This window comes from Musa acuminata, chromosome BXJ3-4 (assembly GCF_036884655.1).
Source record: "Musa acuminata AAA Group cultivar baxijiao chromosome BXJ3-4, Cavendish_Baxijiao_AAA, whole genome shotgun sequence".
Taxonomy (NCBI): Eukaryota; Viridiplantae; Streptophyta; class Magnoliopsida; order Zingiberales; family Musaceae; genus Musa; species Musa acuminata.
Window position 1 is genome coordinate 37,473,950 of NC_088352.1, and position 23,753 is coordinate 37,497,702.

At 37.5% G+C, this 23,753-nt stretch overlaps 3 protein-coding genes across 5 annotated transcripts; all 3 read left to right on the plus strand.

Annotated features, from left to right (window-relative positions):
* Window positions 1-288: 288 nt before the first annotated feature.
* Window positions 289-2,440, plus strand: LOC135635020 (scarecrow-like protein 8). Its single transcript, XM_065145811.1, has one exon. It carries the CDS (start codon window positions 477-479, stop codon window positions 2,253-2,255), a length of 1,779 nt encoding a protein of 592 aa, XP_065001883.1. The 5' UTR covers window positions 289-476; the 3' UTR covers window positions 2,256-2,440.
* Window positions 2,441-10,950: 8,510 nt separating this feature from the next.
* Window positions 10,951-14,484, plus strand: LOC135635021 (homeobox protein knotted-1-like 3). Of its 2 annotated transcripts, XM_065145813.1 has the most exons (6): window positions 10,954-11,584; window positions 11,661-11,781; window positions 12,282-12,469; window positions 12,559-12,690; window positions 14,040-14,176; window positions 14,261-14,484. In XM_065145813.1, exons 1-6 carry the CDS (start codon window positions 11,291-11,293, stop codon window positions 14,262-14,264), a joined length of 876 nt encoding a protein of 291 aa, XP_065001885.1. In that variant the 5' UTR covers window positions 10,954-11,290; the 3' UTR covers window positions 14,265-14,484. The 2 variants fall into 2 exon arrangements, with proteins under 2 accessions (XP_065001886.1, XP_065001885.1); XM_065145814.1 differs by lacking the exons at window positions 14,040-14,176; window positions 14,261-14,484 and adding an exon at window positions 13,901-14,033 and having other exon boundaries at window positions 10,951-11,584.
* Window positions 14,485-19,081: 4,597 nt separating this feature from the next.
* Window positions 19,082-20,949, plus strand: LOC135635172 (uncharacterized). Of its 2 annotated transcripts, XM_065146066.1 has the most exons (3): window positions 19,083-19,530; window positions 19,606-19,889; window positions 20,651-20,949. In XM_065146066.1, exons 1-3 carry the CDS (start codon window positions 19,236-19,238, stop codon window positions 20,693-20,695), a joined length of 624 nt encoding a protein of 207 aa, XP_065002138.1. In that variant the 5' UTR covers window positions 19,083-19,235; the 3' UTR covers window positions 20,696-20,949. The 2 variants fall into 2 exon arrangements, with proteins under 2 accessions (XP_065002136.1, XP_065002138.1); XM_065146064.1 differs by lacking the exon at window positions 20,651-20,949 and having other exon boundaries at window positions 19,082-19,530; window positions 19,606-19,978.
* The last annotated feature ends 2,804 nt before the right edge of the window (window positions 20,950-23,753 follow it).

The following is a 23,753-nucleotide window of genomic DNA, read 5'->3' on the forward strand; positions in this document are numbered from 1 at the left end:
TTACCGTTTCGAGATCCAATTATCCGACGCACGGGTGTAGGTGGTATTTGCACGGGTAACTTCGTATGGGCTTACGTTTCGTGTTGAAAATTTGAAATCAGTGGGAACTGAGAGGGGAATGGAGATACATTGCACCTGTCGGTGAACCGACGCGATTCAAGCCTTTCCCACCGCTAACTGCCGGTTTCCGTTGCCTAGCCAATCACATTAGCCCTTTCCTGGCTGGTACGCGATACACGGGGCAAAGAGACGAGTACCCTTCGTCTATTTATTCTTTGGTGGTGGCGTTAAAGCGAGGGACTTTATTTGGTGATGGGTAGAGTTCTTCTGCGTTTGATCAATGGAGATGCGATGCTGCCACGGTAGAGAAGACGAGGAGAGGGAGAACTCGTCGCCATAAATATTAATCTTCGTCTTCTTTCCTTTTTTGCCCTCTTCTTCTTTCCGATCCTTCCTTCCTTCTTTCCTCCACGGACATGGCGTCTGGGTTCCCCGGGCGAGAGTTCGGCCTTGGCGCGGGCGGAAGAGGAGGAACCCTCTTGAAACGCACGCTGGCGGACATGGAAATACAACATCAGCAGCAGCAGATGCAGTTGCAGCACCAGCACCAGCACCAGCAATCGCTTTTCCTCCGATCGGTGAAGCAAAGAACGCTTGCTGCGCCGCCCTCCATCGTCACGCTTTCCCCGGCCGTCGTCGGGGCTTTCCCCTGCAACTCGTTCTCTGCCGCGACCCAGAGCTCGGTTTCCACCTCGTCGACCGTCACTTCCGCCGGGTTCGCGTTCCCACGGAGACCCGAGTTGCTCGCCGGGTCGGTGCCGGAGGTGAGGTCTTCCGGCTCGTTGCGGGACCAGCTCAAGGAGCTGGAGCGGCGGCTACTGTTGGATGACGAGGAGGAGGAGGCCAGCGCTTCGGGTTCTGCCGTCACCCATGCCGCGTGGAGCGAGGCGATCCAGAGTCTCATGTCGACGCCCCAGCCCCCGGTGGCCACGACGACTGCGGGCCACCTCTCGCCATCCCCGACCAGCTCCTCGTCCTCCACCATCTCCTCCTCCGCCTCCTGCTCGCCTCCTTCTTCCATGCCTTCCCCTCCTCCCCCTCCCACTGGAACCTCGAGGCAGATGCTCCTCGACACCGCCACCGCCATCGGCGAAGGGAATCTGCATGCGGCGACGGCGAATCTCGCGGCGATCAAGGCTGCGGCCAACCCTCGCGGCGACGCCGAGCAGCGTCTCACGGCGATGATGTACGCCACGCTCTTCTCTCGCCTCAACAACCTGCAGACGGGAAGCTCCCACGCGGTGGCCGAGCTCCGCAGCCCGGAGCACTTCGCGGCGACCCAGATGCTCTACGATCTCTCCCCCTGCTTCAAGCTCGCGTTCATCGCTGCCAATCACGCGATCTTGGAGGCCACGAAGGACGAGCCCAACATCCACATACTTGACTTCGAAGTCGGGCACGGCAGTCAATACGCGGCCTTCCTCCACGCCCTCACCCAGCGCCTCCGCCACCGTCCCACCATCAGGGTCACTGCCGTCGTCGACCCCTCCTCCCCGTTCACCAACATCAACAGTGGCGGTCTGAGGGTCGTCGGCGAGCGGATCGAGAAGCTGGCGGAGCGTGTCGGTGTGGGGCTCCGATTCAGCGTCGTCTCCCGGCGGCCGGAGGAGCTAGACGCGGTGGCTCTCGGTTGCGAGCCCGGGGAGGTCCTGATCGTCAACCTAGCCTTCGTCCTCTCCCGCGTGGCGGACGAGAGCGTCTCCCTGGCGAACCCTCGCGACGAGATCCTCCGTCGCGTGCGTGCCCTCCAGCCGCGCCTGGTGACCCTCGCGGAGCAGGAGATCAACACCAGCACGGCGGCCTTCCCTGCCCGGTTCGCGGAGGCATGCGTTCACTACGGGGCGCTGCTGGAGTCGCTGGAGGCGACGGCCGCGGCGGCGGCGGCTGTGCAGAAGGGGGTCGCCGAGCGGGCGCGAGCGGAGGCGGGGCTGGCGCGGCGTGCGGTGAACGCGGTGGCGAGGGAGGGCCAGGAGCGGGTGGAGCGGTGCGAAGTGTTGGGCAAGTGGCGGGCCCGGATGGGCATGGCCGGCCTCAAACCGGTCCCACTCGGACCATCATCGGTCGAACCCGTCAAATACCGGCTCGAGTCGGCCGGTTCCAACCCGGGGTTCACCATCAAGGAGGAGGTCGGCGGGGTGGCCCTCGGCTTCGGTTGGAGGGGGCGCGTGCTCACAGTCCTCTCCGCGTGGCGTTAGGTTGGAGTCATCGATTAATAATAATAATAATATTATTATTATTATTATGTTAACTAATAGACATATTATTAGGGAATCATCTATCATCAGTTGGAGGTGCCACCCATTTTCTTTTCTTTTCCTTTTTTTCCTTTTTGTAATTATGGTGATGGTTGATAATTATGGTCTCCATAACTTTGATGTCATTAGTATGAATGAATGATGAGATGTTGGTATCTTAGAGATTACGAGGAAAGGCATGTGGGCCATGTCTACGTGTTGCATTCGTGCGCACGAAAGGGCTAATGTGGGGATGGATTAGGATCTATCTCTGTTGGAAACGATGCATGAGTTGTTGGGGGCGTAATTGCCGACTTTGGCACCATTTCGTCGACGGGATTTCTATCTGCAGTTGCACATTTTAGGTGCTGCTGCTGCTTAATGGCTCGTTGGCACCTTTCAGGTCGGACGTCAAAAAATCTAAAGAAACAACGATCGGCCAAATTACCTACCGACCGACTTCACTCATTTAATCCTCCTTTTCATGCTTTGCATCGATTGATTCCCCCTTCCACTTCTTTCCTGCCTTCTTCTCTACTCTGCCTGCATTTGACTTTTTCTTGATCCCCCTTCGAGTTGACTTTTTACCTTGTACATTCTCCTCGATATTAATTAAATCTTCAGTCAGGTTTAAATGTGACACGCATATGTAGATAGATTTATGCCGAATCCACCGACATTAATTACCAAGTCAATTAAGGTTTGACAATGACGAGACACCGGCTTATCAGCACACATCCAACCATTTGGTGTAGTTTGACCAAATGGTAATGATGGTTGTCTGTCGACTCACATCTCTTTCATGTACAACTGTAGTCCATTAAGCAGCACCGATGTTTGGCTTACCGGCCCCATTTCTTGGAAGGGATCATTTCTTCTTGAGAGTCTTCCTTCCGTATAGGAATTATAATATCTTTTTATTTCCTTCAAAAAATATATTTTGATTCCTTTACATTGGATATTGCTTAATGCATCGATCAAATAATCCAAAAGATTAATATCAATCATAACTCTCGTCACCTCGATCAATCGGGTCGTATATGCTTGATAATCTCACCCAAATTCAAGTGATTAAATATTTATTTTTTTCTCAATTGTTATTAGAGATTATTATGAAAAAGATTAAGTATGTCATTTCAGTTCTCTCGATATCTCATATTTAGAAAATTAATTTTTTTTAAGACATACTCTCAATATATAAAGATTTTCTATAAGACTCGATCTAATTCAAGTATCATAATTTACAAGTTTGATTGATTCTGAATCTCCATGATACATTATTATTGAACTATAAATATCATTATGTTTATAAATGCGGAACCCTTTAAAATTATATCAGGAGTTTTAAGTAGTGTGGCTTTAATGCTTAAGTTAACTTTAGGATTGAAAAGTTTGACTAATGCTTTGCTTTGAGTAATATTGAAAAAAATATTTATGGATATATCTCAAAAATTATTTTATAATGAGTAATACAACTATTAATCTCACATAGAGTTTTAAGTTATATGAGAGCAATTGTGTGCTTTTATTGAATTTAATCATGATTATATTATACCAAATCTAAGATATGATAAATTTTAATCGATTTGATATCATGTTAAAGTGTCGATCACATGTTTAGCAATATGACATTGAGATATTAGTCATACGATACTATTATCCATATGGTACCAAAGTACCAGTATCCTTATATCATCTTCCAAGTCAAGAATTTTGTCTTATTAGCACCAAATCAAACCATTTTTAAACTGTAATAGTTATTAGCTCGTGTCTAAGATGTGTTCATTCTTTAGGATCACATAATTCGGGAGAGGGTACACTTGTGTCATTTCATTTCTTTGCTAGCCCAACAATAAGTCATATTCAAATAACTCTTTAAGTGATCCTCAGGTACTATGAATCGCTTATAAAAAGGATTTTATGTATGTTTATCATAGACCCAAAGCACTAAATTTTTTTATTAAGCTCGGTGCATCAAAAACTCATCGGACATTCTTTCGACTTAGTTTCTATATGTGATTTTGTTAAGTCGATCAATTCTATATTCTGAAAACTAACTTAATTTGATTAACTTCATGACAATGATTGACGTGTCAAATAATTAAATTTGATTTTAATTTATTTTTAAATCTAAATAATTAATGGACTTGAGCTATTCCTCACCAATAGAGATGAGTCATAATGATTGATTAATCAAGATATGTTACGAGCGAAGACCATTATCATTGTTCGAATTATTCATTTTGCATGTGGCTAAGACATCATCAAGAATGTTGACTAAATCTTTACTTATGGCATTAATTTTGAGAACCCATTTCATATCTTGGCCACTCAATAATATGACAAGACAAGCTCATAATGTTGTAAGAAGATGATAAACTATACAATTAACATGACTTAAATTAAATATGAGATATTTTAGTTATGCATACTATCTGATAAGAATTATATAATCAGTCAATCATCACCCGCCACACAAGTATCACATAAGGTCCAAAGAGGAAAAAGCTCAAATGGTCTACCACTTATTTGTCTACGCAGATAAGAATCCATGAGATAGTTCAGGATGATTATAAGATGCTTCTCTCGTGAAATATTCATAAAAATATACACGAGAGTTTAAAGAACAACTCAGAGTAGTTACAAACTACCTCGCTTATGAAATCTTTAAAGAAATATTCTGTCTCTCCGAGGTCAGGTTTAAAAATGTATCTTCAACACTAAATGAAAGGCGTTGAAATCGAGAACATGGACCCATAAAAATTGATCTTAGGATTAATCTGTGCGTTGAAGGAACCAACCTAGGAAGTCTCTCCCGACTTTGATCGTTGTGTAGGTAACACCCTAGGAACATGACATTTTTACCTTAAGAGCATGGTATTTTCATCTCGAGAGTATAGTATTTTTATCTTAAAAAAATACGCTTTCCATTTTAGATGACGCTTTCCATTTTAGATGACTCTATGCGATCAAAGTCACATCAAACCCACGATAACATCAATGATATTTTCTCATACTACTATCAAAATTTAAAAGTAATGTACCTATGCGTATAGAGTTTTCTATATCAACTCAAATATCATTTGTCTAACAAAAAGTGATAAACTATTATTAATCATGGTTACTAGTAATTAATTTGAATTTATTTCTAAAAATTAAACATACAAAGTATCTGAATTATTTTTACTTATTATTTTAATCCCATCTCGTTATCTTTTCTCTTTGTTTTGTTGATACTTCTTTTTCAATTCCCTTCTGATTCTCTCCTACTTCACTCTTTCGTTTGAAAGAGAAATTAATTTTGTTTATTACTTCAAATATTGAAAGATAATTAAGGGGTCATCTAATCTAACCGATGCTGATGTTCTTAAGTTTCAATATCATTGTACTAATAGTCAATAGATAAACAATGCTACGTATTATTTATTTTTGTTGTAATTTGTGTTTATATATTAAATAAAAAATTATGATTATATAAAATCTTGATTTAGGAATCTTAGCTAAGATAAAAATCAAAATCTTAAGCTTAATCCTTTATAAATAATGGATTCATTTAATATTTTAGATACACATATAAAAAAAATAAAGCGAAGAGAGAATGAATAATCTTTATAAGTCAATCTTAGTATTAATCTATTTCCAATATACATCAAGGCCCAACATAATATCCTAATGGTAGTTTCATACCGTGATATATCCTCTCATCTTGTATTTCGGTGACATTTTCATATTTAAACTTTTCATCATAACTCAATACTAGGTCGATATCAATTGTCACAATCTGACTTAATAGAATAATTGGTTTATTAACTTTTTTAAATTTAAATTATTATCTAAAAAATATTAAACTGAAGTTAATAATAATCTATCCATTAGATTCTTATAAGTTAATATTAGTATTAACTTTCTTTTTCGATATGAAACTAATCAAAATGTTATACTTACATATTTAAATAATAATAATTTATTATGTTTAATAATATTTAATATTAATTTTTAGTTTTAAAGTATTTTTTATCATGTTTTAATAATATTTAATATTAATATTTAATTTTAAATTATACTTATCATGTTTAATAATATTTAATCTTTTTTTAGGTTTAAAAGTATTTTTCTGCTCTCCTATCCTCCCTTACATGCCTACCATTTTTGGAAAGATTTTTCAATAATTTATAGTGATGCAAGTTAAATGCTAATAATGTCTATAGCAAAACCAATAAGCCACCACATACCTAATTCAAGAGAGATGGAATTGCAAATCTACCCTAATTAAAGTAGTATCACGTATTGCACTAAATGCAATCTAAACTTTAATGGAATGTGTCTCACACTTGATGGATCAAAGTGAAACGAGAAAAGTAATCATGACCATAAAGTTGGTCTCATGACTCTCTCTCTCTCTCTCTCTCTCTCTCTCTCTCTATATATATATATATATATGGGGGATAATTTTAGCTTATCTTTTCCAACACGCTCACTGTTGGCCCATATAAAGTGGGCCGTATCGTGCAGGAGCGGCCCATGGATCTTTAACTAACCCAGGAGAAGATGGAGAGAGAGAGAGAGAGAGAGAGAGAGAGTATGGATTTATGTGGAGAGAGATTTCGAAGACCAGCCGTTGAAATAGTGTAGTGGTTGTTGATTGAATTAGTGGAGCTAGCGTTTGTACACAAACGGATAGGTGTTGCTTTTTGTGGTGGTTGAACCACGATCGGTTGCAATGGATATCTTACTCGAAATATATTAGGATATTATAATTTTCTTTACTAAAGAATTTTCTTTTATGTTTATCAACTATCAACATTGTTGGGATTTAAATTCAAGAATCATAAGGCCTAATCCAATGATAATTTTTCGTCTATCATTTTAATTCGTTCATGAATAATTCTAAAAATCAAATTATGACATATATATTAGGTCTATGCATTGATAATTTTTTTAAAATATTAAATCAATTCTAATACTAATTATCATGACTCCATATTAGATTAATTGAGTCGTTACTTTTAATGAGTCTAAACTATTAATTCAAAATATTATTAATAAGAGTACGTTCGTCATATCATTATAAGTTATTTTAAATCTTAATTCACTTTAAATATGAGATTAACTAAATAATCCACTTTCCAAATGAGATGATTAAATTGAATTGGATGAGGTGTTATGGTAACTTTGTTATTTAGGGACGAAGAGTACATTTTGGTTATATGCATGAAATTAGTAATACAGAGAATTTCTTTCAGGGAGTTATTAATATATTTTTTTTTTTCTGAAAATTAAGAACAATTGGTTAATAACACCCATCTATTATGTCTCTTCCAAAGTTCTCTACTTCTTTTCAATCCTGCATACGATTTTAAATGTAGAATAATGGGTCATTTCCCTATAAAATACTTATATTCAGAGAATTTTCAAATCGTTATTTCTTCTTTTGGCTTTTCTCAAATAATATTTTTTAATTCAAAAATATCTAAAATAAATCTCGAAATTATTTTGCTTATTTTTTATACCAATTTTAGATTGTTACAGTGTTTTCATTAGGCTCGTTTATAATATTTTTATTTGATTCATTTATCATATTTTTAAGTTATAATTTTAAGTAATTTTTTTGCTCATTTTTTTTACCAGCTATAGATTCTTATAGTGTTTTCATTTAACTCTTTTATAATGTTCCTATTAAGGCTTTCTAATATTTTCATTTAGCTCATTTACCACATTTTAAAGTAATTCTTATTATGGTGACTAAAATACTGTAACATGCCAAAAACATTATAACAGATTTTTTTTTTTGAATTATAGTTTGGATTTTCTTTTTAAAATTAGAGATACTGATTAAAAAAATTCTCAAAATATGAATATTTTATTTAAAAAATGGCCCTAGAATAATGCAAGTACTCCAAAACTGTTGGTTACCCTTTGTAAGATGAATCTAATAATATATCTTGCTTTTATAAAATATTTTTCTTTTATGCTTTTATTTATCGAAAGTCATATAAAAAGAAAAGTATAAGTTGATGGAAATATCTAAAATTAAGGATGGGGAGAGATGGAAGTGTGCGTTCTACCACACCTTTCACAATGCAAACGGATAACATGTTTCTTGTTTCTTTGTCCAAGTAGCACGTGCTGACAAAGACGCATACATCCACCTCTAATCTAATTTGGCCCCAAATGTTTCACTTATTTAATTTACTCCTAACTAAATATTAATCATGCGACTCGATAATTTAAAAATAAAAATATATTATAGATCTAATTAGATTATGTCGATGAAAAGAAATTTAGAATTTTGATAAAAGATTATTTGATCGGTTTGCTATTGGTGAGATCCGTATTGTCCATGTGAGCGTTTAAAAAATATCTTTAAAGATAAAAAAAATTTGATGGACTTATGATTCATATATTAAATTTTAGATTTTATTTTTAATTAATTATTTAATCAAAAACTATGTATCGGAGACATGCCATGTGACAAGTAAGAACGTCGGGTCGTTACGGCTGACAACTAGTGGTCCACGTCGTCGCCGTCGTCGCTGCTGTGGTGGTGCAACCACCGGGAGGGAGGGAGGGAGGCGGGCGTTCCGGTCACGCTGCCGCCTGTAGAGTGGCGTCAAAGGTCCGCAAATGGATGGGATAAGGATACCGCGCTGCGGGTGGGCCAAACCCAAACCCAAACCCCACCCCCACTTTCCACCTTTTCCTTCTTTTCTCCCTGTCTTGGGCCCCACCGCCGACAGGCCTTCGTCCCCTCCCTCGTGTTGTGTAGCTCTTGCGCGGGCCCACTCCACCCTGCAAACGTCTCTCTCCTCTTTTTTGGTTTTGACTTCGTCTTCGTTACGCTGCAGCAGTAGTTGCAGCAACACGTCTCCTTCCTCCATGTTTCATTTCCTGCTTCTTCTTGCTCGCGGGAAGTTTAGCAGGGAGTTGAGGTCATGTAAAGGAAATCTGGTACTCTAAGTACATACATATGGTTGCCTCTTAGCATCAGAGTCTTCCAAAATCATATTGGTTGCTCATAGCTTCAAATTTATTATAATTTATTTCATTTTTAACCGTATCATGTAATCTTCTTCTTCTTCTTCTTCTTCTTCTTCTTCTGCATCTGAGCATCATGTACCGAATTGATGATTAAATTAAAGATAATATCATCATCATTTAGGGACCCATTATTATTGATTACTATCAGGAAGAAAAAATATAAATATATATATAATTAGTCCCAATACATCACTTACCCTCAGAGGTAGGTCACGAGGGCGAGAGGAGGATGATGACGACCACCTTTTCCTCGAGGCAAACGAATGATCCCATTCTTTTGAGGGAGGGCGTGCCCCCCTTCCCACCCGGCACCATCTCTATCCCCTTGCTTTATCGTGGGGTACGAGGTTGCATGCCCCAGTGCCAAGGGCTTCAAATTACTACCTCTTGGTTTCATGAAGACGATGAACCCATACGATGGCGTGGTGTTGTAGCAGAGCTGTTGCATATGTTTAGAGATCCCCACCATCTAACCGGACCTTTTTCTAGTTGAAATAGATTAAGCATCTAACGGAGGTATTGATGACATATTTTAATCTATCAACTGACCCCAGATTTGCCGTCTGCCTCCTCTACCCAACCTTATCATCGATTAAAGGGGCGATTAGGGGTTTGAATGATTTGTCTATGCCGCTCGCTTGGTGCCATACTTCGCCAAACAGTTGCGCGTTCTATATCACTATAAGATGGAAGGACGGGGACGTGGCCGAGGGTGGAGAGGGACGCCACCATACTAGAATTCAGAAAAAGAGAAGGGCGGCCAACTCCGTCGGCATCGCCAATGTGCATGCCGACAAGCTGCTGACAGCTCCTGCATGTTGATTGTTGGGTGAGGTGGAGTCTTCCTTGCTGGGCGTATAATGCTTCTTCTTAAAAGAGTGATTCATATGTGTTAGGAGAAACATCGAGCCAAATCTTCTTCAATGATCAGGGCATCATGACGATGTTACACTGTAAAATTTCTGGGTGTTTTGCTCATTGCAGCAATGCATCAGCCAACAAAATCTCTGGTGAAACAAAAACTATTGCACGCCTTCTACTGTGATTGGAGAGTCTGCTCCACTTGTCTTGTAGAATCCACTTTTAGATCCTTGGCACCTAATCTTCTTCCCCAATAGCTCTTTTATTATGTATAATATCATAAAAGCAGCCTTCTTTTCAAAGTATCTCGGAGTAAATTACAACACATGAGACACTATTGGTGATGGTGATTTGTGAACTAGAGCTGTATCTAGAAGAGCGATTTCGTTAACCTAACGTGGCTACCACGCAGAGCTGCTCAGTTTCTTTGAATCTATGTCAATGGAACAAGATTTAGCAAGCAAATCTGGTCCGAATTAACCTTGTTTTTCCACGCATTGAGTTCTGCTGCTGGAGATGCATCGGAGGTTTACTCCCAGGGAAGCCCCTCCGCAGTGGCTTGGGTTGCAGTAAGTCAATGCTGATAAAGTAGGCTCAACATCCATGGTACCAAGAGGAAGAAGACAAAGAAAGAGAAAGAAGGTACTGACCCCACTTGAATACCGTGGTTAGCAACCACGACAAGCACACGACCAACCACCATTGATTAGGCTTTGATAGCTTAATCAAGATTAATGTGGAGGGTTGGAAGAGTAGAATAAGGGGAAAGGTTGGTGCAAATAATTAGATCTGCGATGAGAGGGTAAGCACATAGCAGCGCCGGCAAATTCTTCGCCGACGTCCTCCTACGGTGTTTTCTTTTCTCTTTGATCCGAAAACCATGAAGCAGAAACGTCTAAGCCCCATCGTCATATTCCATTAGCTTGGTTCCTTTATAGGCCAAAGTAGATTCCCCTCACCTTACCTAGTCTCTTTCTTTATTCTTCCTCCCTTTCAAAGACAACCCTTTTACTCCTCATCGCAAGTCCTGCCAAAGCCTCTGGTCCTCCTCCGCTGCTCTCTTGTGCCACAACTTTAGGGGGAGAAGGGAATTCGTGATGCAAAGTGATCAAGGTCTGGGCATGGAGATGGGAGTAGGTGCAGGAGGGGAGTGCTCCTCTTCCGCCGCAGCGGCGGAGCAGCAGCTTCTGAAGGCGGAGATGGCGGTGCACCCGCTGTGGGAACAGCTGCTGGGGGCTCACGTCGGCTGCCTCCGGGTGGCCACGCCGATCGATCACCTACCGCTGATCGACGCGCAGCTGGCGCAGTCGCACCACCTGGTCCGGTCCTATGCCGCCGGTCGTCGCCCCTTGCTTTCCCCCCACGAGAAGCAAGAACTCGACTCCTTCCTGGTAAGCCGCCTTGCTACTGATTTCTCCTCGCTACCGATTTCTCGGTGGATTACTTATACCTCGCTCGATCGAACAGGCGCAGTATCTTATGGTGTTGTGCTCGTTCAGAGAGCAGCTCCAGCAGCACGTCCGTGTCCACGCCGTGGAGGCCGTCATAGCTTGCAGGGAGATCGAGCAGTCTTTGCAAGATCTCACAGGTACTACTACTACTCCTACTACTACGACAACTATGATTCCATTTTGCTTATGGAGATAAAAAAAATGGAACACAGAATTGAAAATTACGACTCTGATGACATGATAATTCATGTATCTACCGCAAAGCCAGCATAAATCTTAGCAGTGACTTCGTCTTGTTGCCTTGTTTCTTTTCTGCAATCTCCATTTCTTGTGTGATCTTTAAAGAAGGTGGTGGGAGTGTGGACCCAAAGGCGTTAGTTAAGTTAGGTGAGGAAACGCGACAAGGAAATCGTCGTCACGTTTCATGTCTCCGCCCCCCGACTAATTCATTCTTTAGGAAGATGTAATTACGAGCGAGAGATCTGTTCATCATCATCATCATGATGATTTTACTTGGAGAAGGATATGCTTTATGATTACCTAACCATACGTGCATCCTGCCACATTGTGGTGGCACAAATAGAAAGCTCCCGGAACAAGTTCTTCAACTGTTGCTCGTTTCTAACCTATGAATTAGGAGCAACTCTCGAAGAAGGGTCGGGAGCGACGATGTCGGACGATGAGGACGAGCTGCAGATGGACTGCCCATTAGATATCAGCGTGGAGGGGCATGACATGATGGGATTTGGGCCGCTGCTTCCCACTGAATCGGAGCGGTCTCTGATGGAGAGGGTGAGGCAAGAACTGAAGATTGAACTGAAACAGGTAGAAGACCCTTAATCCCAGTTCGTGTTTGGTTGCAGTGAGAGGGCAAAGACCCTTTTTGATGGCGATCGTCTCATGTGTTCATGCAGGGCTTTAGGTCGAGAATCGAGGATGTACGAGAAGAGATACTTCGGAAGAGAAGGGCGGGGAAGCTGCCCGGTGACACCACTTCGATATTGAAGCAATGGTGGCAGCAAAACTCCAAGTGGCCGTACCCTACAGTAAGTGTTTTCTTTCTTTAACCATTACACTCTTCTTCTCTCAGCAGGAAATAATTTGCATATATATTAATATTCATTTGGTCGGTAATCATGATTTTTAATGGTTAATCTGTGTATTTTTTTATGAATATTAAATGAAATATCTAATATTTGAAGCTAAGAGGATAATCCATGAATGTGTTGAGGTTATAATACAAATGTTTCAGTGTTAAGCCACACTATTTAAGGGAGGGAATAATACGGACTTAGTCTTAATATATGATAATTAAGCATGGAGGCAAGATTAGCTTTTTTTTAGTGTAATTTAAAATGTTGAAAAAACTTTAAGTATCAAAAATTAAAAAAAAAACATCAAATGAATGAAAAACGCAAAGTATATAATTTGATTTGATCAATCACATCTAAGAATTAAAATAAATTAAAATTCTGTGTGTATTCATCATGTCATTGTCAACTATTTGGATCATTGATTACTCTAATCTATACAACAGTTTCGTGCATGAATAATTTTGTTTCGTTCATTTTGGCGTTTATTGAACGTACAAAATACACAGATAATTTAATTGAGCAATTTAACTCAACCTTATCTCAGTCATTATTTAAGTATTTTTCTTCTTCATTTAAGTTTCACAATTTGGGCTTATAACTTAGTTTTTGCTTTAAATTCACTTATTATATACATCGCGGCCTAAAAATGTCGCCTTAAATATTGTTTATAAGAGATATTTGCACATATTTTTATCAATACACCTTTTGTATTCATCCCTTTAAAAGTAAATATATATGAAAAACTTGAGAAGTAAAATACTCTTACTAAAATGATAAAAATATTTTAGGTACTTAAATTTTTAATAGTATTTTTAACTATAGTGATATCATAGTAAATTATTTGTTGAGTATATGTTAACGTGAGTCATATGTATATGAAAAATCTAAATACACCTTAACCATTGGTCTGATGATGATGATATATCAGATCCACTTATCGAAGATTGTTCGTTCAAAATTCCAAAGGAGTTAGTTTAGTTGGTAAAGATTTTGATGATTTATTATTATAAAAATTTGAGCTCGAATTCTGTCTTCATCATTTATTCTTTATAAAATAAAAATAAAAATAAAAATATTTATTGAGACATTCGATTCATTAATACATAGATATGCTATTAAAAAAGCCTCAATATTGTCTTACATGAATTGAATTGTTTTAAAGAAACACCCACATGTAATTGAATCGATCCCGTTGAAGAAGAAAGGATTTGCAAAGGCAGGTCGCATCTCATCGTTCAGATGTCAAAGATGTAAGTAAGCGCTCCTTTGTTCCTTGTCGTTCATGGCTTCCACATTTCCAGGAGGACGACAAAGCAAAGCTGGTGGAGGAGACAGGCCTGCAGCTGAAGCAGATCAACAACTGGTTCATCAACCAACGAAAGCGCAATTGGCACAACAGCTCCCAGTCGGCGACCACTCTCAAGTCCAAGCGCAAGAAGTAACGCCGCTCACCTGTTCGACGCTTGGCTCTCGATGCGCGACGCACTGACGCAGTTGTTTGTTCCTTCTGTGCTGCTTGCAGGTGAAAGCGTGCACAAGCAGCAACACCACTGGATTAACCATGAAGACATGAATGAATGACTTTGAAGTTTCTTGTAGTCCACCGACCGTACCGCAGTATCTAATATTGGTTCCACCACCTGGTGATTGATTCGCTAATGACCTGTTTGATGAATAGATGTCACAGAAATTGTATCGAGATGGTGCTCTGGCTCTCATAATAGTCTGATTCCTCTTGTGAGATCAGTGCAGTGTGCAGTGTGCAGTATGATTCCTAGTCTTTGTTAGATCATGCATGAGAAAATGGATAGTTAAGATGCATTTGGATGTAGTAAGAATCATTGCTATGGGCACCAAAAGTGAGCTAAAAGCAAGCACAAGGTACTGGATTCCATGATATCAGGTTAATGAAAGGTGCAGCAGGTTACCTGCACAAGGGTTAATTAATCACAGGCAGATTACTAAGAATCTCTATCTTCATCGTCATTATTAGATAGATAATACATCTAATGTGCTAGAAAGGGAATGTGTGTGTGGATGAAGACACCATGAAACAGGGGATCTGCAAACGAGTAGGAATCTTTGTTTACGTTGGGGATAGCAAAACATCATTGCTTTAACAATGATGAGAAGGTATGCAGTTTTTTTATGACTTGTTTGGTTTAGAATTTGTTTGTTTCGCATTCGGGATGATAACGAAGCAACAAAAAAGTCTTTATCATGCCATCCAAGTAATTATGCATTCAGTTTGGCTTCTCAATTTGGAATCTGACAGAACAATTCTGATTTGTATTCTTGCGAGCTTCAATTTGTTTGGAAATATTTGAAATTACATGTCAAATAACATAATTCATTTACTATGTTCGTAAAAATGTAATTTAATGTCCTTACTCTTCACATGCGATAATTCATTTTTAAATGTTACATCGACATGTTGTTAAATTTTTATTATGAAGATTATATTCTATGAAAACAATATTATTTATATTGACTAAAATTATTATAGAATATTGAAAACTTAATTTTATTTTATATATATATATATATATATATATATAAAACAAAAAGTATTGTAGGATTTATAAAAAACTTTCTTTTTAATTAAAAAAAACCCCTTCTTTTTAGATTTGACATTTTGAGCGCCTTTAAACCCCTTATATCGATAATACACCTATTCCAAAAAATAACAATAATAATAATAATAATAATAATAATAATAATAATAATTACTCCAAGAGGTGGATGTGATGTCTTGTGAGTGATCGGCGACGTTATTAAATTCTAAGCAGATCTCATTTATTAAATATTAATTAGCTATTGAGACCATTAACTTCCGTGATGTGCATCTCTCAACTCCACTTAGGAATCTCGTCGGACAGGTTTGAGTTATTTCACATTCTTGTTTTTTTTTTAAAGATATAATAACGTAGATAAAAATAATAATTTAGTGTAATACTAAACATATCTTGCTATCCATACGTAAGGAGTATTAATAATTAAACTAACGATGCAACCATGAAAATAATATATCTACAAAACCTTATTAGATCATTTGTTGTTAATTGGTTAGCCATGAGATCAAATATCATTCTTGCCGCTTATGTTTTGTGAAACAATATATAATTTACTTATCCAAGGTGTATTTATATATTAATATATTATATCCCATCTAGTGACAAAAATGTAAAGAGAAATTACCTAAAAAGTTTTAAGTTTTTATTTTTATTTTCTTTTTAGAATAGTCTCATTTTGTTTATTCGTTTATTTTCTAAAAGATACAAGTGTCATGGGCTTCCGTTTCGTTGTTCATTGTGTTCGTCGTATCGTTTTTATCTCGCTTCCACCACTCTCGCTTTCTCTACATCTTCTCTTTTTTTAAGGGTCCTCCCCTTCATTAAATATCGATGTTATCAGTTCCCTATTGAGTTGATAGTTATGGATGTAAATGAGAGGGGAGATAAGGATAATAACAATCATAGTAATAAAGAAAAAAAAATAAGAAAAAAAAGAAGGAAGACGAGAGTATCAAAAGAAGAGGGGAGGGGAGATAAGAACGATGAGCAACAATAAGGATAGTGATGGATTGTAGGTGGTGGGTGGTGGTGAGGCTCGGTAGAATCGTGATGACCAAAAGGAAGAAGTTAAAAGAAGATAGAAGGGAAGCCAAAAACAACGAACAAAAAAAGAATGAAAGGTGAAGACAGATGCCAAAGGAGAGAGATAAGAGTAGGATGATCGACTATAGAGGTCCTGCGTAATTTTATATTTCAAAAAGTAAAAAGATATTACGTGGGAAAGTAAGAAAATTAGTATTTTTTAAAAACTAGCTAAAATGTAAACTAATAAATCATATATATATATATATATATATATATATATAGTTTGAAAATAATAAAAATAAAAGAAAACGGGTCGATCCGATGGTGCTCGGCATCAATCCATTGGATAAGTCTACGCTTGTGGTTGCTAATGTCATCGGATTCATACGAGCAAACAGTAAGCGATGGCTCCATCGGACGGTGCGTCGCTTTCCCTGCCCTCGTCATCCATGATCTAAAAGCTTCGTCGGCATGACTTGGCGATATGAACTGCAGTGGTCTGATGACGAGATATTTCACACACGCAAAAGGATAACTGATGTGATGTACAGTACGTCCTCCACCGCATCTGCCTCTCTCTGCCTTTGCTGTCGTCACCTTTGGTGACTTTCGTAAACTGCAAAGGAAACTGCGTCTCCTCCGATCCATCGATGTGGGTTATCAGACTCCCGTTAAAGGCATGCGCTGACCTCAGGCATTATCTGTCTGATCACCAAGCAATCAGAGTCATCATCTATAATTATTTGATATAAGAATATTTAATATGATTATTACTGTGGATATAATATTGCTCAGATTGGATATACACGGTTGCGTGGAGCCGAAGCTGTCTGTGCAAAGTCATGTTGTAGAAATTATTTTGAAGTATTATTGACATGAATGTTAGAGCTGAATCATCAGAAACTTCCACTGTAGTTTGATCCGTTGGTGTCCTCCGAGCCCGTGATGATATGTTTCGTAATAGAGATCTCGTGCAATTCATCCTTCCCTATTGATTGGACGATCAAGATTTGATCCATCAAATATATGACAATCAACAAGTAGCGCAAAAACATTAGAAATTTTATCTATATTAAAGGTTTGGGTCTTTTTCAGTTAATCAATCCTTCTGTAAAGTGACTACTTATGGAATTTAAAAGTCTCTAAGTGCTTATTAAAATAAGTTTATTCGCATAATTATTCTTGCACCTAATCCATCAAACACAAAACCTTTGGTTGAGTTTAATTTATTGGACCAAGTAGGTTTGTAAAATATTTCTTAGGTGAAAGTAGGTTTGACAACGATTTGATTCGAACCGGAATCAAATCGAGCTGACACCCAAATCAAATTAGCTTGATGATTCATCGATTCCAAGTCGAACCAAAATTGGTTTCGGGTGATTCGGTTCCAATTCTTACGTTTGAAAAATTAAAATCATCTATTTCAAAAAAAATTTAAAATTTATTATTAAAAAATTAATTTATATTTTTAGGATAAATTCTCTAAAAAATTCAAACTTTGACGATTTCGTACTCCAACCTCAAGAAATTCTCTTTAAAAAAAATTAATCATTCTATTTTTATCGATCATAATGCCTTTGCCTCATTAGTCATCTTTTCGCTTCGCCAACCACCCTCTTGAATAATCAAGTATCACTCATGGCATAGGCAACTAATGATGAAGGCCTCACTCTCCTTGGACCTCAATAGTTGTCTCTCCTCTCTTATCGTAAGGGTTGTCACTCTTTTTCTGGGCTATTAGCGAGGTACATAAGAGCAAGGTTAACGGGATCCGTAGAGGTAAAGGTTACAGGGGATGAATCCAACAAAGAGAGAGGGGAGGGGAAACGGTTGTTGGGATTCGATAAGAGCTTATGGGCAATGACAAAATTGACGTAAGATGACAACACGTGGGTAAAATGATATTTTCATGTGGTAGACAAGGGGTGCTCTACGTAAATTTCTCAAAGTTGAAGTGCTATATTGAATTTTTTTTAAATTAATTTTTTTTAAAAATATATTTTTATATATTTTAAAATATATTTTTTATATATTTTAAAAATATATTTTTATATATTTTAAAAAAAATATTTAATTATAAAAAAAACGAAACTAAAATCACAATCATCGGTTCCAGTTTCAAAACCAAGTTCGATTCCGAATCATAATTTTGGAGAATCATAAACAGGGCAAGGTAAGAATTGGTGGTGGTTTTGTACTTATATTTATCATCGATGAAGGTTTTGTACTTATATTTATCATCATTTTAATAATAATAATAATAATAATAATAATAATAATAATACACAGCCAAAAGAAGCAGTGAGAAAGTGAACCTTTTTCCGATCCAAAATAGCTGCACGGTGCTGGGCCCCAATCAATAAATTTATACCAGTCGTTGATGCTATTTTTCTGGAAGCATATGTTCCCAAATCTTTCGGTGCATTCCACCAGTCTATCTCTTGCTGGCTTAAAAAATATCCCAATAAATATATCCCAAAAGTAAATAAAAGACGCTAATTAAATTAATTAAAAGCAAAAAGTAAATTACAAGCCAATTACTGCAAGTCCCATTATACACTGCATCTGACATGACCTGACCTGACACATCAAACGGATGCCAGTCCTCAAACGAAACCAAGGAAGAGCGTTCTCTTCACATCTGATGGGTTGACCGAAGGAAGAAGCTTCTGTCGACATTGACTCCGTGTGGCTTCTAGTATAAACGAACAGAAGCTTCACTGTCACTCCGCTTGGATACGCATTCGACGCGGGCTGGCTTTCGTGTTTAATACGAGTTGGGTAACGTCATTGCCTTCGCCCTTTAACAGGCGCCGCCTTATATGGCGTCTCCTCTCCTCGGTCATCCACGTCGTCGTGCGCACCAGTTGGATTAGACGCGGTGCATATCTGGCTCGCATGGAGAAGAAGAAGACGGCGGTGGTGGTGGGTTCGCCCAGAGCGAGGTCTTGCACCCGGCCGTGGAGATGGGCCAAGACGCTCTTCTTCCTGGCCACCATGTTGGCCTCCCTCCTCCTCGTCTGCGCTCCGCCGCTCCTCGTCGTCCTGCTCGACCTCCTCCTCCCGCCGGCTCTGCTCTCCAAATCTTCCCTCTCCGCTTCGTCTCTCTGCGAACAGCTCGAGAGCTTCGTCTTCCGATCCTCCTTGGTCGACGTGCCGATCGTTTCCGCAGTCAGATCCTTCCTCATCCTGTGTAAGCACCAGTGGAGGCCCTCTCAGGATCGATCGGAAACGATTTCCATCTCCTGATCGCTGTTACCTGCTGCAGGTGCTTTCCTCGTCTGCGACGGGAGCCGGGGAGTCTACCTTGGGATCACCGTCATCTGCAGCTCCGCGTCGATGGCGTACGTTCTGCTCAAGGCTTTCAGCATGTCCTCAGTGGCGGGAGCGCCGCGACCGATCCTCGCGATCGCCGCCGGCGAGGACGCTGCCGTGATCCAAGCGTTGTTCTTGGGATCCTTAGCTCTGGCCATCGCTCACATGGCGGTGGCGTACCGGACCAGCTGCAGGGAGCGGCGCAAGCTGCTCGTCTACAGAATCGATGTCGAAGCGGTATGCTTTCCTTTCCCCATCTCTCGTAAAGTTCTTGATCTATGCCGGATTGATCATGCATGCTTTGGGAATAACAGATCATTATAGTATGTGAATTCTCTCAATTGAGGCAATCGGTAGGCATTCCCACAGTTTCCTTCACCTTCCCCATCGCTTGTCAACCCTCCTCATGTTGACCGTCGGTTCTCATCGATTTAGGCATTCATTTTTCTGACTCTGATTTCCTCGTTGACTGGTCACAGAAGTGATCCGACCAGAACAGAGCTTTCTAGAATGAAGTTATGAACGGCTACCAGCGTAGGAACGTTAACATTTCTTTCTATTTCTAATATATATATATATATATATATATATATATATATATATATATATTATTGATTACGTGTAATTTACCTTCGTAAGGGGGTTAGTTAATCCATCAAGTGCGGTTGTTCGAGAGAGATAAGGTCTGAATGAGAAGAGGTCGCTTGTCCTGACTCAAACAGGAAACACAGTCCTTGGCCCCTCTCGTATAGCATGGATCTCCATGGCAACAACAAAACTGTGTGGGCCACAAATTTTCTGTGAGAGACGAGCGTGTGTCGTGTCTTAGTCCAAACACCAATGTAGTATTTTCATTTTCTGTGCATCGCTTAGTGCTGTATGATGACACTACTCTTTATATTGAATTGGCAATTTGGCATCTTAACTAATGCATTCTAAGACCACCTATTTGTCTGAGAAGGTGAGAGCTCAATTCAGATCAACTCTGTGCTTTGCAGGTCAAGGGAAAAGGTGGGCTAATTAAAGGAGACATCAAACTATGAGGATGCTTATGCACATCATATAATTTAGTGCAATTTATGATCCATACATACTTCCGCCGAAGGCTTCTACTGAGAAAGACATCCCTTTCGAAGAATAGGGTTTCTTCCATGATAACTCTCTGTATACATACATAAATACACATGCTTTTGTGCTTGCATGTGTCTCGTATGAAAGCAGCGTGTCACCTCTGCTTTCTTCTTCTCTTATTTTGAGCTCTCCATGAGTAAATGTACATATTCTCCGATTTATTCTACTCGTTTCTTAAAACAGCATTAAGATTTGATCAACGAAATAAAATGAAAATGAACAGAGGAGATGCATATTTGCCTGGAAATCTTTTTTATGTTTAATTACCCTCCTCCATTTATATTGCTTTCTAACAGCACTATTAATTATTGAATACAAAACCATTGTTTGTTTTTTATTAAAAATATAAAAGATCATATCATAATATTATCATAGTTAGTCATTCCAATCACACAATATAAGAACCATAAATGTTTATCAAGATATCCATTAATATATTATTATATAAATGATAGATATAAGTATGAATATAATATACTATATATATATATATATATATATATATATATATATATATATATATATATATATATATATATAAAGGATAACCACATAGATAATTATGAGAATATAATTATTAGAACGCCTTATCTAAGACTTCAGCAGAGGATGAAAATAAATATGAGAACTAAAAGATATTTTATATAAATAAATATGAATTTGAGTTCCTCATGTGTTAGGGATTAGAGAACTCAAAACTTCCCTTCATTTTTAAATTATAACAATACATTTATGAACCTTTAATTTTTTTTATTGACACATAAATTTATAGAATAACAATAAAATAACATACTAAAAAATTAACATAAAATTTAACCTCATTATATATATATATATATATATATATATATATATATATATATATATATATACACTAAATTCTTCATTATATGATCAATTATAAGACCTTTGAATTATCCTCAATCAGACATAACTTCTCTTATATATAGTTTTATATAAATCTTAATGAATTTACATATTCCTTCTACCTTTTCTAGAAACCGTATGGAATACTCTCTTTAGATACTTTAAAGAGAAAACATAGGGGCATCCAAAATATTCTTCACTTTTTATTTTTTTAATCAAAGTCTAGATATATATGAGACATTTATATAAGAACTAAAAATTAGAAATTCAAAAATAATTATAAATTCCAAAATTATATTTTTAAAAATTTTGTACTTCTTAAAAAGAAAATATTTTTGCTTCACGCTCCAATCTTCTTTATTTATCTTTAATAAATCTCTGATCATCAAATTTTTTAGACTCTAATACCACTTTGCTAGAGATAGAGAAAAAAATTCAAACTATAAGAAAAATCATAGAGATTAATAACAAAATAACATATCTAAAAGTTGATGTAAGATTTAATGTGATTTTACTATTTACTATTTATATTTATAGAGAAAAATAAAAATTTCATCATGTTTAATTAATTATAAGATACTTGAGTTATCTCACAACTTCGTTTGTTCTAGAAAATTTTATACATATCTAGAACACCAAATTATTTTTCATTTCTTATTCCTTCCTCACTAAAATATAGATATATACCAGATATTTATAGAAGAATCGTGTCTTAATTACTAGAGTAATTCCTTCTTTAGTAAGGATTCCTCTTTATCCTAGGATTTCTTATGCTTCAAGAAGCACAAAATAATTATTTTCATAATACTTTTCTTTTATATTATATATTTATATTTATTTTAATTTTATAATTAAATATAATAATTTATACACTATTAATCTAACATAAACTTGAGATACCGAATAAATATTTATTTACACCTTAATATATTGTATTTGGGGTGATCTTCTGGGGTGATATGGTGAAGAAAAGCTATTACTTGGTTACTCAAAATCTTTAGAATAACTTTGGGGTTTTACCATTAATTTGTAATCTTTAAGCAAGATTGGACATTAGTTGCAATCAATCCAATAATTAAGCATTAGAAGAATAATAAGTCACCAAAATTGTATATTTGTTGAAAGGGGCCAAATCTCACTTAACCAATCCACCAATTACCTCTTTTCTGTCAAGAGATGTGATTTGGCCATTGTTTCCACCAAGAACAACTCTTTATTAGTCACTGGTTTTCTACAATTCCAAATCTCCATAAGCATGGATTCCATTCAAGACAGGTCTTCCATCTCTAATGGAATCTATGCTTAAGGCCAAATCTTGATCTGATGAGGGCTTTGCAGACTTGCTTTTGCTTACCATTACTATTCATGTGAAGTTGATTTATGTTTTTGATTGCTATTTCTCATGAATTGTCACACTCAATGTCATTTTCTTGCAAGCTCCATGAGCTTTATAATTATCACTATTTCTCTCCTTGATGACAACTAATTAACCACTACCCAAATGTCTCTTTTATCGATCTATATAGAACTCCTAAAAGGAAAAAAAAAAAATCTCCTTTTTCATAAAAAAAAATTGTATAATTGATTATATTATCCTTTCGAATAAGAATGATCAAATGACTATATTTGTGTCGAAATTGAAAATATATTGCAATTAGAATCAGATTTATTAATTTGTTTTGACCAGTTCTTCAAGATCAATTTTTTTAAATTAATATTGAAGTTGATCATAATATAATATACAGTAATGGTTTAAAATATTTACTCAAATAACAAATTTATATTAAAATTTATTATAGTGATTCAGAAATTCGGGTATAGTTACTGAAAAATACTATAGCTTTATATTTCTCATATTTAAAGTAATTTAAATCTCATCATATCCTCACTCATCAATCAAAACACAACCTTTTAGCTTACTGCAAAATACATTGATAATTTGTATTATATTATGAAATTGTTGTTTATAAAAAATTCTTTATAAATAAAAAGGTTATATATAAATAGCCTTCTTTTATAAAACAAATCTAATTTTTTTAATTTACTCATTTGATGATTTCAAGAGTGAGTATGAAATTATATAATAAAGCTTTATAGACCATA

Bases quoted from the DNA above. Each gene is read 5' to 3' on its own strand.
- LOC135635172 (XM_065146064.1), top strand. From the start codon at position 19,236: ATGGAGAAGAAGAAGACGGCGGTGGTGGTGGGTTCGCCCAGAGCGAGG. The intron at 19,531-19,605 runs GTAAGCACCAGT...TACCTGCTGCAG, and splicing joins CAGATCCTTCCTCATCCTGT to GTGCTTTCCTCGTCTGCGAC.
- LOC135635020 (XM_065145811.1), top strand. From the start codon at position 477: ATGGCGTCTGGGTTCCCCGGGCGAGAGTTCGGCCTTGGCGCGGGCGGA.
- LOC135635021 (XM_065145813.1), top strand. From the start codon at position 11,291: ATGCAAAGTGATCAAGGTCTGGGCATGGAGATGGGAGTAGGTGCAGGA. The intron at 11,585-11,660 runs GTAAGCCGCCTT...TCGATCGAACAG, and splicing joins AAGAACTCGACTCCTTCCTG to GCGCAGTATCTTATGGTGTT. The intron at 12,691-14,039 runs GTAAGTGTTTTC...CCACATTTCCAG, and splicing joins CCAAGTGGCCGTACCCTACA to GAGGACGACAAAGCAAAGCT.